We start from the raw sequence: 20,582 nt of genomic DNA, 5'->3' as shown, positions 1-20,582 counted from the left end.
CCCACATTAGCTCAGAGAGGATTGGACTGTGTTGGACACTGGAGAGACCCTGCCTTCCTCACCTTTAGGGAAAAGGACTGTCTGTCACCTAAATAATTGTTTGTCACATGCATATTGTATTGCTTCTTTTCTTAATGAATAGTTATATTTCCCAGATTCTCCACCTGAGCTTTAAAACCACAGTTAAATCTTTGGCCAGGACAAAAAAATTTGCCATACTATTAATTTTTCTTTTGCTGTTAAGTTCAGTGGTTCATTTCAACATGCTAGTCTGCATTATTTGTTTGAGCCATTAAACATCAGCATCCATACAGACAGTGCCTGTGCAGAGTAGGAAAATGTATTGACCTAGCTGTTCTTGAAAATAACACTGCTAAATCTGATGTGGAAAATTGTGAGTGGTTTTCCAATGCTGACTATGTAAACCTTCTCCTGGAGAAACCATCACAACTCCATCCATATATAGGACAGATCTCTAAGGGGCTTCAGTCTAGAATCCATTCTGCAATTCAGCTTGCATCCAGGGGACACATGAAAACACTTTTTGTTATGATTCTGAAGGGTGTCTTTTTTTTATTTTAAGAAAGTGAATTTAAAATATTGGCTAAATAACACTGAAACCAAATCTATTTCCAGCTCCTATATTCAGTTCAATTGTAGCATTTGCTCTGCACAAACTATGTGGTGTTGTTACTGAAGACTTGGAGGTACAAATAAATTCTGGCTTTAGAAACGTATCAAAGTCAAGAAGAAGAGTCCCTGTAGTGGCAGAAGTCCATCAGCGATGACAGGTACTTCTCACTTAGAAATATTTATCGGTGTAGAATGTCAGTATTTCCCGTATTTTCAATTAAACTTTACAAGCCTCTATCATTTTGCACGTATATATAACATTGTCCGCAACTGAGAAATGAAAAAACGGAGATTAAAACTGACCAATGACACTAAGGAGAACTAGGTATTGGAACTGAAACAACAGTAAAAGACAACTCCCTCTTCTTTAAATACTTAAACAGAGAAACATTTTCCCTGGGGTTTGAAAATCGTTCTATTATATGCTTAGGAGAAAGATAAGGAAAGACTTTCCTTGCTGGTAACTCCATTTAAATTCCTACAGCAAGGCTAAGGGTAAATTTAGAGAAAAGTTCTCAGAAACAGTGCACTAGGAAAGTGATTATTTTGTTGGTAGGAAGGAGAGGCAGTGGGAGGATGGATGCAGCAGGACTTTTGCTGCCTTGTCAAACCAGAATGTCTTCTGCAAACTAAGGAGATGTTTTCAATCAACTGGCTCTACCAAAGAACTTTGGACACTTCATTCTTTTTTTTTTTTTTTTATTAGTTGTCATTCTTTGACATGATGAATACTTACAGCAGTATGTTAAAAAAGATACAGTTAAGTCTCTTGGCATCACTGCATAGCAGTCACAGCATTTTCACACAATCTAGTGCTTCCTTTCAGAATGATGCATATGGCATATATACGCACATATGGGGGCTGATTCTTGGTCCCAGTGAAGTTGGTGGGACCAGTGTTTGGCCCATAGAGTTGTATAAGATATGTGAATATGTATATATAAAATGCTTTACAATAAACGTGACATATACAATCTTGAATTCAAAGATAAGCAGAATATATTTTACATCCAAGTCAAACTTATGCTCTGCACTTAAAGTTTATGTACCTAAAATATTGGATGGATTATAGAAACAAATAAAAGAATAATAGTTTGCACCAATCAAAGTAATTTGCATACATATTCATGGCATGAAGCTTGCCTTGGGTTTTTGTTTTGTTTGTGTTTTGGGGTGGCTTTTTTTGGATTTGCAGGATCTTAATTCAAATTTAAGTATTGATTTTTGTGGGCCATGAGCAGGGGATGGTGGCATCAGGAGGGGAATGGGAGTACTTTATGGACAACTCAGCTGAGTGACTTAAAATATAAGGCTCTAAATTATGGCTGGTACCCTGACTGATATCTCAAAATGTAACTACTTGTGTGTTTCTCCTTTCCGAGGAGAGTCCACTTGGAAGGGCTAGTATGCATTCTGTCTCTGTTTTGTTGGAAACTTTTAATAGAAATTTCAACCACAGATTGGAAAAACTGGTGAGACAGCTATGCAGTGTAAAAACGGGCTTATCTCATTTACTATGGTAGCAGCCTTCTCACTGATCATTTGGAGAGACTTTGATTTTCTTCATGAAAACCAAGTTAATACAAAAATAATTGACCCGTGTTGTAGATTAGCTTAGATAGAACTGCAGATCATGTGGGTTTTTTTTCCCCCATAGACTCAATCTCAGCTACTCCTCTCTCTGTTTCTGTATTTCAAAGATACGCATTTTCCATAGTTCTTTTTTCCCCTTTTGGCTGGTGGCTGGAACATTGACCCTTAATAACCCAAAGGTAGGTAAAAATCTTTACTTAATGAAAATGCATATGTATGCATTACTTTAACCAGCCTAAAACTTTTATTACCACTGTCTTTTATTATTATTGTTGTTGTTATTTATACAGAATTTGCCTCTGATGGTATGAAATCTGCATTTAAAGAAACTAGGTTTTAATCAAATGAATTGTATTTGTGGGGCATAAAAGCATTTTAAGCTCCTGCTTTTAGCAGTTTTCTGCTGCTTTCCTTATATGAAAAACCTAACTCAGTTTTAAAACTTCAGAATCTTTTAGCTGCACTGGCCCAATAAGAAAGAAAAATAATTTACAAGGGCTTTCTGTAAAGTGGCTAATAGGGCTAACAAGACAAAAGTCTGCATAGATGTTTTTCTATTCTGTGCATCTAGCATTCTGTTGGCAGCCTGGGGAGAAATCCCAGTACAGCAATATCCTCCAAACTAGATAATACCAAATATATATCACAACTACATATACTGAGCACTGGTGCTGTTGGATTGGCTGTATCGGGTACAGTTTGGCTGCTTCTGTGGGAAATCAAATGGTAGCATTTTGCATTACAGACCCCAGTGAATCTGGCTGCCAGGCATCTGCTGCCAGAGCCTAACTCTTCAGCGCACTTTTGTCTAGAGCACCTGAGGCAAACTGGCCCAGACCCAATCTTGTGTAACGGGTTTGGCTCACGAGTACAGAAGCATTTCTGGAGCCACTCTGAACCTATTTCAAGCATTGTTTCATTAGACAAGGTGACTGAAATCTAGCAAGTACATTCAGTGCACCAAAAAACCCCACAACCTCTTCATTTTAAGAGCAGCTTTTCAAAGTTGGGAAGTTTTAACTTGGTAAGAGCAGACTTCTAATGGACCCTGGAGGCTCCAGTTACGGAAAAGCTCTTGGTTTTATTGTAGCTATAACAGAACTTGATTTGTACCTAAGCTTTCCTGTTGGACCTATTTTCTGGAAGCTCCTCAGAAACAGCTCAACAATGTATCTGTCAAGAGCTTTTTATGCTGCTAGACACCAGGTTTGTTTAAGTAAACTTCAGAACATTTTAAAAATATTCTTTGAACTAGATGGAAAATGGCTTCCATTTCTTAGTAAAAAGACAAAACAAGGGAAATTACATCCTTTTGTATGTACTTAAGTGCTTCTAAGCAGCACATTACACTGCTTGCGTAATGTCCTAATAATTGTCCTAAATCCATCAGGAGAAGCAAAGATCCACCTAAAAAGCTGCAAAGTGGTGATGCTCCCACCCCCACCATCAGGTGGTTAAAAAGAGATTTATGTCCTGTAGTTTGAAATAATTTTATTCTACTACAACTCTCTCTCTTTGCTTGTTATGGTACTTCTAATATGTGAGTCCCATTTAGAAGAGGGAGGAAGAAGAATGTTTTCTACTGCTTATAGCTTACAAAACAGCAGAGGAGAAGAAAAACATCATTCTTGGGATGCTTTGTGTTCTCATAGTGATTTCCACCTTCCTACTTCACTGGGTTTCAGTCTCTTTCTCTGAAGATAGGTGTCCAATGAATTAGTAGAGTAAAATATCCTTTACTAAAACTTACACTTTGTATTTTCCTTTAAACATATTAGTCGCCTTATGAGCGTGAACACTTTGTCTTGACTTGATCAGTCGATATTCCCTGTAATTGAGAAAAATTGTATTATATCTCTCCTTCCACTTTTATGAGCAAATATTATCTTTCTCAAACACCAACTTAAGCAGCTTGCTCTTTGTTGGCCTGTCCAAGCTATTCTTGTCCAAGCATGATTATATGGCCATATCTGATAGTTCTTTTGGAAAACAGCTATACAGATTTGATGTACTGGGGGTTTACAACAACACTATACTTGACCTGAATGCAATTCATTTTTCTGGTGGCAGAGGAGAAGGGGACAATCACTTTGGTGCAATGCAGTAGTGTCCGAGAATACAATCTCATTGAAATGATGGAAGCTGAAGTAAAGTTTTATAAAGACTATTTGAACTGAGGTTGTTTATGGCATAGATAAGGCCATGTATCTTTCACAAACACGAGACCATATAAAATTCCTCAGCTACTATGATAGTTAAGAGGATTTTTCTTAACAGTCTGACTACAACGCATTTTTTTTTTCCTTCATTGAGTGAGACTGATCTAAAAGTCAGTTGAAGCATTTTTTTTTTTAATGAAAAGAAAAATACAAATGCATTTCGATGCTGGCTATCTAAGGAGGGAATGTGGGGAAAAAAAATCAGCTACACTGCAACATCACTCGAGAAAACAATTGGACTCCAGAACTATTAGAATGTCGTGCCTTGTAGATCACTAAGCTATTTAATAAAAATTCACACTCTTGAATAAATGGTAGTCAGGTTGAACTGTCAAATGATGTGGTGTTGCTGTGGGTTTTGGTTTTTTTTGAACTTAAACTTCAGGCTCTGTGAAGCATTTGCCTAGACCGAATGTGCAAGGTGCCATGGATTAACAACACGGACCCATATGGAATGTGTTTGAAGTTTTCAAGAAGTTATCCTGCCAGACTTCATTCCTTAATGACCTTTGATACACCTTGGATAGTGGAAAGGCAGTTCAGAATCGTATCTTGTGATCATATGAATTTGGCAGCTATCAGAAGATGAAGGATGCTAAAAGTTAAGGCTTTTATCCACAAACAATGGTGTATATTAATAAACTCTATACCATATTTACAAATGCTTTCTCTTGTATTAAAACTAACAGTATTCTGTTCACAGTGCCAATGTTTTTACAGGTAGCAATCCCACAGTACTCCAGTATTTTGGCATGGGAATCAGTAGCGCTTTGTATTTACAGAAAATGTACACATATGAATATAAACATGTTACTTGAAACAGTACTCAAAAGATAGATCTGTTCATGTTTCAAAGGTTTAGACTGTACAACACCTTCCCTTTCATCTGCGAGGGAATACTGTTCCTTGCAATGAGAAGATGCCCGTCTTTTATCCAAAGTGGCATAAAAATGATTACCAAAATGAGCCTTGTTACACTGGAGTTGTGTGTACGGAGAGTAACTTCAGTCCAAGGTTTATAGATCTGTTGTTTAGTGCACAGAATACAAAAGTTAAAAAGGTTTTTGTTTTAATTACTAAAATAACCAGACTCTCTCTGCCCTCTGTGAGTGCTGTCTTACTCAGCCAGTGTCCTCTGGATGCTGAAGATGCTGGTGGTTTGATGTGCAGCCCAGCTGCCAGCCTGGAAAGCATATGGCGCTCTGGACCTATATACATATGTCACAGTATGACTCGTGGTAAATGAATATATAACGAAGAGTGCCTCTATCTCCCCTGTTCTCTCAGTAATCTTCCCTGCTTCACGGCAGCTGTAAGCAGCCCGGCTTCAGTACTGCTGACCGGGACTCCGCATTCAGGCAGTTCATGATCAGAAGTGATGAATGGCATCAGGCATGCGCAGAACGAAGAGGGGGCAGAGGAACGTGAAGGAGATCCAGAAAGGAACCCAGCAGAACCGTGGGCTTGTTCATGAGGACCCTTACAGCTTCTGCTTTGCCATTTCTTCCCTTTCCACGGTCTTGACAACAGGCTCCTAGCTCCCCGGGATTTTGTTTGCTGCTGTGATCAAGACAGAGATAGCAGTGCTATAAGGAAAAGTGCAAAGCTGCCACTAAGGAGTTTCTTCTTCATTTAAAGTCTGTTCTTGGCTGCCAGTCACTTGACCTGAGTGGTCATTGCTCCTACTACTGCTGTGTTGCTTGTGGAGCAAACTCCTCCACTTGGCCTTGTTCCTCCTGAGATGGTTTAGCATATTTTCAGATAGGGGGGTATCGCCTGTAAACTGGGCCCACCTCTCAAAGAGTGGCTCTACGATGTACGTCATGAACCCTGGGGAAACACATAAAGGACAGCAGGTGAGGAACAAATTCATTCCATGAGTGCATTACCCCCCAGAGTGCCTCAAGAGAATGCAGCAATACACGCGGCAAAACCCCTGATGAGAAATAACAATAACGCCTCAAGCAGCCATCAGCTCCTTTTGAAGCGCACATGACAAGATGCAGCTCTGTCTCTGTGTGTAACAGTAAAATCTGTGAGAGACGGCATCCTTCTCTGAGGAGATTTCAGACTAGAAAGTAACCTGTGTGTAATTACATGTGTTGGCTGCCATTTTTCTCTGCAGATATTAGAATGACCTCTTTTTTTCCCTATGCAATGACTCCTTTGTCTTTCTATTGAATATTTGGCTTGGATAGGTTTCTTTTTGAACATTTTTATTTAGAATGTGAATTGTGACTCTTATGGTGCCTACAGTTCTCACTGTTAAAACAACTAGACTGGGAGGGGAAGAAAAGTTTCTCTTTGAGCTTGTGCCATGCTGAGATAAACACGGAGAGAAGAGAATGAAACTAACACTTACCGATCTGTATGCTTGGTATTGTATCCTTCTGCTGATTACAAAGGGGGCTTATTTCCAGTTCAAATTTTTGTTCCAGGTCACCTGCAAAAAAAAGAAGATAAAATAATTTGCCACCACTTATATCTCTTCTCCATAGCTGTGTCAGACTCTTACAGTGACTGCAGCTGTGTGGGTTTGAGCAGCTGGAATATTGCATCAATGACGACCATGTTAAATGTCCAAATACCTTAATTTTTTGGACTTTGTTTTAGGTATCAGAGAAAGCAAGTATGCGTACAAAGCAAAATGTCTCTAAGGAAAGGTGACTTTTGAATGAACATTAAATCTGAGCACTACCATGTTCTGAGGACCTTAATTTTTAAAATAGATTCTCTCACATGAAAGATTTTTAGGACATTCTAGTTAATTTACTCAGTGTTCAAATGTCTTTATACGAGAAAAACGCAGAATACATATCTTAGAATAAATGCATCTCCATTAGTACTGTCGTGTGAGTTGCTACTGTGTGCTTGTGGAAATTGCTGTTAAAGGGCAGCGTGATGGAGCCTGGCTGTGTCTGTGCTAACAAACTAATAAGGGCCAGAGCATGGGCTCGGGCAACATGTATTCATGTGTCAAGAGCTATAGAATTCAAGTTACAAATGTGGAAAAAGGATGAAATTAAAAATTTCTCTTATAATTGTGGTGTAGCTGGGTATCAGGGCTATGCCTGTGCTGCTGTGCTGAACTTCCATCACTAATTCCCTGGGTGGTCCAGGAAGTCCCCAGAGTCATCTGCACAGGACTGACTCCAGACAGCAGACAGACCTGAAACGAAGTGGTTGACCAAACTCCTAGCCACCTTCATAGCATGGTATTTGACTAATTGGAACAGGAGGTCTCCGGGTATGAATCTGGGACTGCCCTGAAGACTCCTACAAGGCAGTTCCTGCTGTGACTGGCCCTGGGGTCTGTTTCAGTCTGTTGAAGAACAGCCTGGGTGGGGATCTGCTCACTCCAGATGCCACCTGAGACTGCTCCTGCTGCAGAATTGACCAAATTCAGCATTGAGAAGATGCTTATAAACAGTCAGTAGAAACTGTTCCTGCAGATGCAGAAATGGCCACACAAGACAGTCTTCTGTACATAGGTAAGAGATTTTTTAAATGTAGTTGAAGGTAATCAATAGCAATGGTCATGCATATGCTGGAGTGGTCACAGAGGGCCACAGGCCGGCTGGATGTAAGAATTCAGCAGAAAAACAGCTCAGGGAGTCTTATTTGCCCGTTGCCATCCAGAGAGCAACTACCTGTCCTGCTGGAGAGACTGCGTTTCCCCATGCAATCAGTACACCATGCAAAGATTGCTGTAAATGAGCTAAGTTGTTTTTTTGGTGTGTGTTTTTTTTTTTTTTTTTTTTTAAACAAACACTCTGTCTGTGAGTGCAACACGTTCATCCTTTGCGATTTTTAGTCTTCTCTGAGACACTGCCAGGGTACAGTCTTGGTTACTGCATGAGGTACAGACCTTTTCCTGTCTACAGTATGGGAGGGAAGGGAGACCAGCTGTGTGCAAGCTAAGCTGCACACTTGCCCTCAGGCAATGATACTTTGTCCATTTGATTTACTAATAAGGATGCAGTGAGGGGTGGTTACAAGAAACGTTCCCATAAATAAGACTGACCTGCTAGATCAGACAAAACATTGTATTCAACCCAAAAAGAGTCATTTTGCTTTAAATCCACTGCTGTTTAAAAGTTCTTTTCTCCCTGCTAATAGACTGTTTTGACTTAAATGCTATTGTGCCACTTGGGCTCTATAGCCCCATCTAAAATAAGGTGTGCATTTTTAAGCCTTGCCTTTCTTCTCTCTGCAGCATACAATGACTTCTTAAATGTAAGTGAAGGGAGTATTTTCAGTTTTAATTAGATATTTACAAAATACCAGGGAAATGTTTTTACCTTCACAAACAATCAAAAGGAACAATTCAGCAAAACTGAGACGAAATAACAGTTTGTCATGTTTCCAAATGTGTGATTTGTCTGTCCTCTTCTTCCCCGCTACCTCCTCCAAAAATCTTTGACCAAAAAAAAGAGCACCTAACTCCAGTAATGTCCCCTCTGCAGGTACTGTGGGTCAAAATGGTTGACTTGTCTGGCTTGAAGCGTATCAACCCCTTCTTATCTTTGACAAGTCATTTAATGAACAAAAATAAGATTTTTCCTTTGCATGGTAAGAACTTAAATGCTGGTCAATTCTCATATGTTTCAACTTGCTATAAAAGTAACTGCATGAATTAACTGCTGAGAACTTTCATGCTGAGGAAAACCTTCCAAGCAACTTCAAAACCTCACCAGAGAAACTGATCATTAATGTTACTTAAGCATTAGCCATTTTCTTGAAACTTGTTTCTTGCCAGTTCCAGTTTTACAGAAACAAATCAAGTTGCATTATTTACCCTGTGTTCCTATTTGACTTCTAAAATGCCCATTTGAGAATAAGTTAAAGCTTTTTTATAGGAAAGGTTCATGTTAGGAGCTGCTGTAGGCATCAGGTGCTCCCTGAAACGTACCTGAGTTGTATATTTTAGTTGCTAATAGATGTAGTGTAGATGCACCAGATGACTGGGAGATCAAGATCTGAGTCTATTAAAATGGCATTACAAAAGTTTGGTACAAAAATGTTCAAACTTACTATGCGTTCCAGAAGGAAGACTAAACAAGGTACAAATTGTGGTATTATCTGCCTCATCTGTAGTTAAAAATCAAAACATGAGAGAGATGGTTTTCAAATGCTAAACAAAAAATAGCTTCAAGCCCCGGCCTTGTGTGTAAGGGGGTAGAGAGGTCTACAGTAACATTTTAAAGTGATAATGGTATCTAAATACACGCTATTTAATATTGGTTTTTGTATCACTTACCAGAATTATACAGCTACCAGTGACAGTCAGACCACAGTTTCTGTATATTCTCCCACATGAAATGCTCTTTTTCTCCCTGTTACACTTCTAACTGGTCTCATATGCTCCAGTGTCCCCTTTCAGAGGTATATTTTAGATGTTATACTAATAAATCTTGAGTCCTGGGGAAAAAGCTTACATTTGTAAGAGCTGAGAGTGCTGTCTTTCTCAGCATGGTCCCTCAATACACTACAGGTGAGGTATCGCACAACTGGGGCCCTGTCCTCATGAGCTGGATATTGATTATGCCTTGACTATACATCTGACTAAATAAACCTGCATCTGACCAGTTGCTGATGTTGCTTCAAAGCATCAAAGTCAAAGACATTTCACCAGCTTAAACTGACATTGGCTGAAAATTAACTTGCTGACCTATTTGTCCTTGTTTGGGACTAAGTGTAGCAGGTACCAGCTCGGATGTGGCTTAATTTTGTAGTGCAGAATTTTAAATGAATTGAGAACTTCATCGTGTGCTCTTCCAGTGTTTGTACCACTTGCCTTCGGCTCTCGGGGTGCTCCGAACAAAGAATTTAGCAGTGATTAAACTCTGCTGCACCCTGTGTTGTAGCACAGCATGACCTTGCCTATGCAGATAGAGCCAAATGGTGTAATTACTGTGTTTCAAAAAACCCCTGCCTGACTGCACTCTCTGCAGGGGTCTGAAAACATTTGCAAGAGGTCCTAGCCGAGCTTTGGCTTGCCTGCTTTGGCCCTTTCAACAGCGTGCTGGGAAGCGCGTTTGAACCCTTTCTCTGCATTTGTAGGCAGAAGAATGTGTCATATTCGGGAAACAGCGAGGGCAAGGCTCCCATCGGAGTTGTAGGGGGAGGGTGAAAAGCGAGATAAAACACAGTGGACAGCGGTAGGATTTTGGTGCCGTGTAGCCCTGGCGCCGTTCCAGCTCAGAAGAGCTAATGGTGACTGGAGGGTTCTCAGAGAAGAATCCAGCCATGGGCTCTCCAGCTGAATTTCAAGCGCTGAGGCACGGCAGAGCCCTCCCTCCTGCCTGACGCTGCTACAGGAGCAGTGAGAGCAAAGAAATACTTGCTGCTCTCTATCCCTTCCCATTTTTCAAATGAGGCAGAGTATCTCTTCAACAGCTCCTTCTTGAGGGAGATCTCAAGGCAAACTGGGTAGGCTGAATGCTCCCTCTGTCTCGCCACACAAAAACCCTGGAAGGCCAAGGTGAAAGGGGACCGCCGCGCAAAGGGGCTGACCTTGCCGGTAAAACTCTTCACAGACCCGTTCGCTCCACTGTTTGCTCAGATCCCAGAGCCGGCAAGGGTTGCAAATGTCAGCGCACTTGAGTGCAATCTGAAAGCAAAGAAGAAAAGTAGCAGTGAGAAAAGAAATTATTGCCTAGCAGTGCTTCAGCAGCGAATCTGCAGCCATGAGACTCCCGGGCCTCACCAGCGATGCTGGGAAGGGTTAAGATCACCTTTTAGAGACTCAGCCTCACCCACATATGCCTTTTGAGGAAAGAGCATTTATTTAAGCTGCAAACAAACCTTTCATTCAGCCCTCCGCTTTACCATAGTGAGAACAAGAGGAGGGCCAAATTCCAAGGCTGCAAAGTCTTTTGGATATTCCTTGCAAGGAATAAGCCAACAAAAGCCTCAGGCTGGCTCCTGCTGACTGCCTGGCTCAGCATCCATGGCTGATGACAAGGCAGGGAAGAGCCAAGCTGGTGTAAGACTATTCGGGCATCATTTCTGTGCGGTCTCAGTGAGTGACTTTGCATCTCACTTCAATTACACTTCGTCTTAATGTCTGCATATTTTTTTTTACAAAGCTAAGCACAGGGCGCTCTGCACTGCCCCTGGCTTGGTTTCACTTAGTTAACTAGTACTTTTAAGTGCTTTGCAGGGGAATGAGTACAGGAGGGCAAGAGGTTTTTTAAATCAAGTAACAGCTTCAGAAAAGTAAACCATGTAATAGTCTGTCTGCCTTACTGCCTTGGAACAAGATGTCATGTGCCTCATTTCTTCACAGATTGAGCACAGTCAGTTAGCCTGACAGAGGTCAGAAATCATTCTGGCACCCGGGAGGAAAACAGAAATATTTCCTGTATGAATTCAGACCTGTGAACTGGAGGAGGGAAGTCTCCAAGTCACTTTTCTCCCTGGATTAAATTGATTAGCCTTAATGTTACTGCCTATTACAAGGACCTTTCAAACATTCTGTAACTTATCCTGATCAATCAAGATTTCTTGACTTTTTTTTCTTTTCTTCTTCCACAGCTAATCTACCAGATAAATCTCACCGTGTCTGTGCCCTAGTGCCTGTCTTCAAGAAGGCACATAAGAAACATTTTTCCATAGTTGAGCTCTGTAATCCCTGTGCCTTGCACAACTCGCTTGCCTAATCTGTCCAGAAATACGATAAGCCCGTCACCCTGCCCTGCATGGTCCATGCAGGAATCTGACAGAAGACTGTATTTGATGGCGAGCAGATTACTACATTTCCCACGCTGGTGGAGGGGGAAGAATTAACAGATCCGCACTTCTTTCCTTGCAACTGTCACCTTTCCTGTAACCTCAACAAAGTGATAACACTAGATGTTTGTTTTATTGATGATAACGATTACTTAAACTCCTTTATGTATTTAAGAGTGACATTGATGTCATTTCTCCAGAGAAGCATGTATGTGCAGCTACTTTAATCACAATAATGCTTTAATAGGTAGAGGTTTATTCTGAAGAGCCTGTTAATGACTGCAGCTTAGCTGGCAGAACCAGCCTATTTGATTTTTAAGTAAAACATGGGTTCTTCATTAGCTGGGCAGATCCACTAGAGAAGCACCTGCTGCCATGGCAACAGCTGTCTCTGCAGAGGCAGTTTCTGAACATCCATCGCAGGAACGGGACTTGGGCACCTGATGTCAGCCTGCCTTGGAAAGAACACCGACAAGGGGGCTCTCCTGCACAGCGCTAGGAAAGAACACCGGGGAAGCGACGTTTGCCAGAAGAGAAAATATAATCGAAGCATTACCTGGCAACAGACGCAGTGGTCTGGAAAGAAAATAATTAATAGCTTATCTCAATTTCTCAGCATTTGACACTCTCCTGGATCTGCTGCATTCACAGCTTTTTAACTGAAGGAAATTACATAAGGAAATACTGGAGGCACCTTATGCTTGCCTGACATACCAGGTGGCTGAAGCGAAGTGTTTGTGGTGATAGGTAAGGAGACGCTGATGCCCAGACACACTATTGTATGCTATTCTAATATATACTAGGAAATACTGTGACTTGAAAAATGAATAAAATACAATAGTGGAAAAATAATTTTTGAAGTTACCTGAAGCATAAAATGTCTGTCTTGTGCATCCTCCAGCCTCAAATCCTGATTGTCAAGGTGAGATTTCAGACGGATCAAAAACTCATTCTGCCTGTTGATGTCTGTTGCCAAGATCAGGGAGCCCAACTGCTGCTCGATGTCCTGTCTGCAATAAGGAAAATAAGCCCCTTCACTCATGGAACCATTGAATACTAATAGCTCAAAACAACCTGCTATGGATCATAGCTAGCATAAAGCTTCCTCTTTCTTTATGGATCCAGTCTGATCTGTTTGGTCAGTCTCTGCTGGGGTTTGCAAGGTACAACTGTTCTAGCTGCCTAAATGGGTTCAGGAGGAACAGATAATGTAGAAGGAAAAGGCTTGTTGGCATAGGTGGTTCCTAGCACTTTTCAGAAGATTTCAGAAAGTTAAAAAAAAAAAAATCAAAACAACAGCATGATGCATCTGGAAAAATGCTCACATCTTACTTGAGCTGCTCAGAGCTGGGTGCTGAATACAGCAACTTTAAAGTTGCAGCTGACGTGGTAAAGGACTGAAGTCCTTTGAAGTAGGACTGAAGTTGTTGGTCTGATGCAGAGGATTTCTGGAGGGATATGGAGCTTATTGCTCCCAGGTAACTTGTTTACATTTTTGGTAAGGTCACCTGTGATTAAAACTTAGTATTGCAGGCTGTTCATTGGCTCAATCTCCATTCCTTGGTGGGAGTAACACTGCACAAAACCAGCAAGTAAGAAGTTAGCATCAACTTGGCCAAGGTGCTCACGTTGCTGTTTTTTTATTTTGCTTCTTCCAAAAAGACAGTGCAGACTGAACCACACCTCCTCAGTCTGGTGTGGAAGTCCTGAGCAGTCTTGATGCTACTCGACCAACTCCTTCATTTTTCTCTCTATTTCACACTTTTTAATCACTAAATCTTTCCAGATTTTGTTGGTGCTATGTAAAATGAAAAATGCCAACAATGGATCTGAAAAGGTCCACTCCTGCTGGAACTCCCAATGTTCCCAGCACTGACAGCAGCCATTCCTGTGCTGCAGAAGTGGCAAAGCCTTAGAAAATACTTCTGCTGTATAACTTTGTCTCATGATTTCATACTGGCACCAAGAGAGGGTGGGAAGTTCAGCCTACTCTGAAGCCTGGGCCTCTTTGCCAGTCTCCTTTTAAGAAGAGTGATGGAAGCCATGGACTAGTTTCAGTGATGCATTTCCTCCAGCGGACACTTACGTCACCTCCTTGGGCAGATGGGCGAGGAGCCGTGACTCTCGAAGCATGCCTATCGTAGATCGCCAGTGATGATTTTCTAGCACTGAAACATTCTAGGGAGGAATAAAAGGAATAAATTCAAGGATTAGGCAGGTATCCAGGGTACAGATACAGATTTGCCATATCACATGATGCCTAGAGCTGGTTGGAAGTGCTGTAATATGAGCCTAAAATGTGTGCTTTTTAGCCACCTTTTGGATTTGAGGAATTGGTCTGGATTTCTAGAGTTAAGGACCTTGTGCTTCTATGTTTCCTAGCTAAGGTCAGCCCTAGAGTCCTGTTGTTCTACAGTTTTTGAGTCCTGCTGTGAACAGAGGAGCTAATCGCATCTGAGTGGGAGGTAGCTTGCATTCTAACAGATTTATTAACAAATGAATTAAAGCATGAGTGCAAAATCATATTTTTACCTCCCACTGATCCCAGGTTGACTTCTCAGCTTTGCAGTTTGAATGCAGAGCAGACAAGAAAAAGAAAACTAAACTGCCAAATTTCTCTTGGAGTCAGGGAACTGGAAGCTGCTTGCAGCCGCTCAGTGAAAGCAAGAGGAGTACCAGTATCACTGAGCACCTGCAGGCTTCAGCAACTTAGTCTGCAACAAATTTTGAGTCCTTTTCGTTTGTTTGCTTCCAACCAAGTGGAACCAAAGTTAGGTCAGAAAAAATTCCTAGGGAGCAGAAACCCAGCTTTCTAGGTTGTCTGTAAATTACAATAAATTTGGTATCTTGTGTCTTTAGTTTGATGACTTTATATTACTATCTTAACACACAATGCATTTGCTAATCATCACTCGTTGGTGTGGTTTAACCCCAGCCAGCAGCTAAGCCCCACACAGCCGCTCGCTCGCTCACTCCCCCCTGGTGGGATGGGGGACAGAATCAGAAGAGTAAAAGTGAGAAAACTCATGGGTTGAGATAAAGACAGTTTAATAGGGAAAGCAAAAGCCACTGATGCAAGCAAACCAAAGCAAGGAATTCATTCACTCCTTCCCATGGGCAGGCAGGTGTTCAGCCATCTCCAGGAAAGCAGGGCTCCACCACATGCAATGGTTACTCGGGAAGACAAACACCATCAATCCTAATGTCCCCCCCTTCCTTCTTCTTCCCCCAGCTTTATATACTGAGCATGACGCCATATGGTATGGAATAGCCCTTTGGTCAGCTGGCGTCAGCTGTCCCAGCTGTGCCCCCCTCCCAGCTTCTTGTGCCCCCCCAGCCTACTCGCTGGTGGGGTGGGGTGAGGAGCAGAAAAGGCATCGACTCCGTGCAAGCACTGCTCAGCAATAACTAAAACATCCCTGTGTTATCAACGCTGTTTCCAGCACAAATCCAAAACATAGCCCCATGCTAGCTACTATGAAGAAAATTAACTCTACCCCAGCCAAAACCAGCACACTTGTTTAGTTCACAGAGTACTTTCTACCACTGAATGCCTCAGAAATGTCACTTGTTCAGAAGTGACAAGTGACACAATTCTCTAACACAATTCTTCTAATTCACAAAAGCATCTGCTTGCTGCAGAGCAGCCCAGCGGAGCACCCCTCCAGTGAACAGCACAGACCTCAGTTATCCACAACAGCACGCACAGTGTGAACGAAAGGACTGCCACTTAGCAATAGGGACGCTCTCGGGGGAGTTATGGCATCTGACCCCTGCTTGGGCAGTTTACAGCTTTTGCAGTAGATGGGCACTGGATTAAAAAAACCCCAAACGCAACTGAACCTTGTGGGCAGGTAGCGGAGCAAGGACTCCACCCCATCACTGCCAACTGGGAAACTAGGGTCAGAACCCCCCTCTCCGGCCCCTGTTAACCTCTGGCTCCCTTCTGCACAGCCCCACAGCCCTGAGGTGCAGCTGCATTAGTGCTGCCTTTCCTGTCGGATGCGATGCACAGCTTCCACTTCTCCAAGAGGGACTGAAGAGGATTTTCTCCTTAAGACTTCCCCATTCTCCTTTGTAATCCTGTCGTATCTAATGACTGTTAAAACACTAAACATTGCCAGCAACCAAGATCCAATTTGCATTTTGATCATCTTGTCAGTATCTTTCTTGAAATTTCATGCTCAAAATTAGTGCAAAGGTGAGAGTGCAAATCGGATTGATTTCCTATTACAATATTTTCTGCAGTACGGTCTGTTGCTTTTCAATTCACACAACCACCGATACGTTGCTTTGGTATTTCTTTAGGGTTTTTTGTTTGTTTGTTTTTGTTTCCCTAATAGAAATCATGGATACTGGGGGAAAAAAACAAAAAAACCCCAACCCCCTTTTCCTCAGAAGAGCTGACAGACTCAGAAATCAGAATCAGCTATGCAGCATCTAAATTACTTTTGACAACAATTCTTTTCATTAGCCAACTTAAACATCCCCCTTTTCTTTTTGCCTAAATACATCAGGATGGACTTTTGCAACCCTACACTCTGACCAAGAAAAATAAGGGAATGTAGTAGGACATAAATCTTTTTGCTTCTTCCGCCTCCCCAGTCTCGGAGCTGAATCCTGGTCCCAACAATCACCCCAAGTCCACAGGCTGCCATCTTCCTACCCTAAGGTAAATTAGAGAAACCTGCCTGACCGTCACCTTCGGCTTTTGGGAAGGCTTACATTTAAGACAGTGCCTGCATGCACAGTTTCTGCAGCCCTGATCTGACTGCACCCTTGAAACATCCCAGCTGGGGAGATCCCCCCTCAGAGCACCCTGTGCCCCCCCGTCCCTTCCGGCACGGCAGCGTTACTTGCTGGGAGGAGCGGCTTCAGCAGCACCCACCTCAACTGGGGAATTACACTCCACAGATGCAGTTGCTCTTTGGCCAGGCTGAAGGCCAGCCAGAACAGGGCTGAGTGTGCAGGTATCCAAGAACTTTCTTGCATCTAGCTAATAGTTACTCAAAGGAAAAAGCAAGCTCAGGTATCCACCCCAGAGTATTTCCACTTCTGTAAGTTTCTGCTCTTTGCCTGATGCTGTAAGGAGAACTTAAACCAAAGCTGCTGCACCATCCAGTTTCCCACACATAAAGCACATGGAGGAGGAAAACGGAAAGGTCAAGTTAACAAGCGACAACTGAGCATGAAGTCAGATGACTCCCTTGTTAAATGCAAGCAGCCAGAACCCCTGAAGCTGCTTCCAACAATTAGCTGAGTCAGCTATTCCACCTAGGAACACCCTACTGCCTTATTAAGACTAATTGCCATCAGCTATCTGATTGCCGAGGCTGGTGGGGAGATAACCCATGCAGGGAAAAGGCTACGCACTGCCTTGCAGAGTGGGGTTCTCAGCTCTGATTTCCAGAGAGCTTGCTTTCTCTGACTTTTTATTTTTTAAAAACTGAGTAGCACAGGTTTGTTTTAAAGGCTGCACGCTAGGAAGCCTCTGTCACGTCTACTGCCTAAAACTAGTGGATTGCTGTAACACAGACTTCAGGACTTTGAGGAAAAAAAACCCTGTTTCTTTCACCTAGACTATCACAAAATCTCCAATCCGTGACTCTCCCTGAGCCATTCAAACCACCACACTTGACATATGCATTTGGAAAAGAATAATTACTTTAAGAGAGGAAGACTTGCTATTAACTAGGTGCAGAGAAAACTTCAATTTTAATTCAGAGTGGAAGGGGATCTAAATTTCTTTCAGTCTGGTCATTCATTCTTAGTCATTGAGCAATTGGTTTAACTACACAATGTTAACTACCTGAAAATGATACTTTAATTAGAAATGGTGCTTTTAAGGAAGACTGCAAAGTAGAACTGTTATAACTGATGCTCAAAACATATCTTCCTATTTCTAGTTTATATACAGCTATATTAAAGTTGTAAAGTGTTCTTTCACAGATTTCTGAAACCTGTTTTGTACTACAGATGTTGTACGTGATCATTGCAGACTTCTAAACTATTACCCTTCATTTAAGAGCCAGACAAAGATAGATCTCAACTCTCTGTTACTGAAGTTATAAAATAACATTTTATTTATATCATCAGTGCTATTTGTTTTCTTAGGAAATTCATAAATAATTTTCAGTAAAATACAGTTTCTTTTTTTAAAAAAAAGGCAGTATGACTTTTTCTGCTGTTAGGTTTGATCTGGAGTTTCGGTTAAATACAAGGCAGGATTGTGTCAGGCTGAGCAACCTTGAATTGTATGCTGCTTTCAGTCAAAAGAAGCAGAAATAATGTTGGATAAGCCAAATCTGTCAAGCAGAATTTGAGTTATTTGTGACTTTTAAGGCTACACAGACCTAAGACAATGATTATTAAGCAAGAATAAAACTTTTATTTTTCATTTTAGTGGCCAATGAGAGTTGTCTGCGAAGTCTGCATCACATAACAGGGACTGCTGTTGTGCTCCTCACAGGAGGCTAAGTGACCTCCAGGTCCCTACTGTCACCTTTTACACTCTCATCTGTCTTTATAATGCTGGAGACTTGAATGAGGCACTTTTATTTTTGTGGAAAATTATGGTGCCTCACATGCAATAGACTCTTGTGGAAATTACCCTATCAATTATAAAAAAAAAGTCTTGCATCATAAAATATAGATTTAATTTGAAAATGAATATTGAAAGTTCTGAACTCCTTGGTGATGACACCTATCTTCCTGAAACATGATTCTGCTCATATATGCCCTTCAGAAGCTGTCAAACACTTTGCATCTGTGTCAAATACTGACCGACCTCATTTTGCAAAACCTTATTTTCCAGATGATTCAAATGTAAAGTTCTAATTTAAATCTACAAACAATCAAGAGCAAAGGGACACTATAAACAGATAACCGTAAGTCTCAGTTACTACTGGCTCAGTGACAGATGACTGCCAACTATGTTAAAACTTACTTACTTTTGTTTGATTATTTTTCCGATTAGTCCCAGCAGTTCTGTGGCTCTGCTATTTAAAAACCAAAAACCCTAGAACTTTTTTGTTTTCGTTTCAAGCACATGTTAAAATACTAATCTTGAGAAGAATATAGTTTATTGTTTTAAAGCCTATTCACTGAATCAGAATTTTTGACTAAAAATGTTTTCAGCAAAACTTTTTCTCCAGCATTGTTATTTTTATTGGCATTCATGTACTGTATACTACTAAAATCTTCAGAAACAATCTGGGATCAATTTCAGATAAAGTAATAGAAGTGAAACTTGCCAGTGAACATCCCTACACAGGATACTTAAAAATCACATTTGCTGTTGAAAGATTGCATTTGCTGTATTGTCACTGCCTTTTCTAACCAACATTTGAAAGTATATTCAAGCCCAGTTAGCTGAGCAGAAACCATCTCTCCAAGAAAGTAATTTTTTATTTTAGCTACATTTCTTCAGATTAGCCTGAATTTTCAACCTAATTATATATTACCATTTCCCACTATTAATTTGAGAAGGAGTTGTTTATGCCTTTTCATAGGGCCAGGGTTTTTGTGGAATGGCTCTACCCACTTCTCTTCAAAGGATCCTTAACATAACCTTCCCAAAGTCCCCTGGCTTGGTCCCCTGGCTCTTCTCCCTCCCCACTCAGCTGGCCTGACATTTAGAAAAGACTGGAGCAAAATGTACCACACATGTATGGGTATGACAACTCTTGATTTGCTAGGTATGTGTAGAAAGGTACATAGCTATCAGTGAGTCTTCTTCAGTTAGATTAATTTTTAACTTGGGATCTGTTTCTGTTTCCGATACCTTACTACAAAGGCTGAAGTTGACTCTTCCGAAGGCTACAAAACAACACCATCTCCATTTATTACCTGTGAATTACGGTTAGTGGAACCAAAATGATTTACAGCATTGCTCTGGTGTGTGTATGTAAGTATAATGTAAAGAGTAGAGATGTGCATATATAATCATGTATACATGCATGCAAAGTTTATACACGCAGGACAGTTGTAGATAAAATCCAGAGCTACAGTGATTGCCATGGGCCAAAACTACAAATATATTCAAAAAGGACCGCAAAAATCAGGGCAGGATAGGTTCACTGATAGTTATTGAACAAGAGGGTCTGTGTTTTTGTTTCAGGAAGTCTTCTCCTGCTGCTTGCCAGAGCTGGGAGGATGTATACCAGGTGAAGGACAACTCTGTACTTATCCCAGGCTTATGTTTCTCTCTGAGATCTTTTGCTGGCTCCTCTTAGAAACAGGAAACTGGTCTAGACAGCCTGTGGTGTGACCTACGGTGGCTGTTTTAACTTCTTTCTTTATATCTCTAGGCGTGTTTGGGTAAATATCTACAACTTTTCCCTTGGTTTCCTCTATCTTCTGGTTGCCTTTTTTTTTTAAATTGCAGTATTCATTAAGTGTTTA

General features: G+C 41.2%; 1 protein-coding gene across 1 annotated transcript in view; it reads right to left on the bottom strand.

Moving 5' to 3' along the window:
• Positions 1-1,322: 1,322 nt before the first annotated feature.
• Positions 1,323-20,582, bottom strand: part of PDE7B (phosphodiesterase 7B) — an 86,021-nt gene continuing 66,761 nt past the window's right edge. The window contains exons 8-12 of the mRNA XM_072855917.1: positions 14,266-14,357; positions 13,045-13,189; positions 10,962-11,058; positions 6,808-6,888; positions 1,323-6,275 (exon numbers count right to left, since the gene is read on the bottom strand). Coding sequence (XP_072712018.1) covers positions 6,058-6,275; positions 6,808-6,888; positions 10,962-11,058; positions 13,045-13,189; positions 14,266-14,357 — 633 coding nt within the window. The 3' untranslated portion in view covers positions 1,323-6,057. The remainder of the gene's footprint in view (positions 6,276-6,807; positions 6,889-10,961; positions 11,059-13,044; positions 13,190-14,265; positions 14,358-20,582) is intronic.

The sequence above is a fragment of the Ciconia boyciana genome, chromosome 3 (assembly GCF_034638445.1).
Source record: "Ciconia boyciana chromosome 3, ASM3463844v1, whole genome shotgun sequence".
NCBI classification, from domain to species: domain Eukaryota; kingdom Metazoa; phylum Chordata; class Aves; order Ciconiiformes; family Ciconiidae; genus Ciconia; species Ciconia boyciana.
The sequence above is the reverse complement of the archived record's forward strand: the minus strand, read 5'-3'. Positions and strand labels throughout refer to the sequence as shown.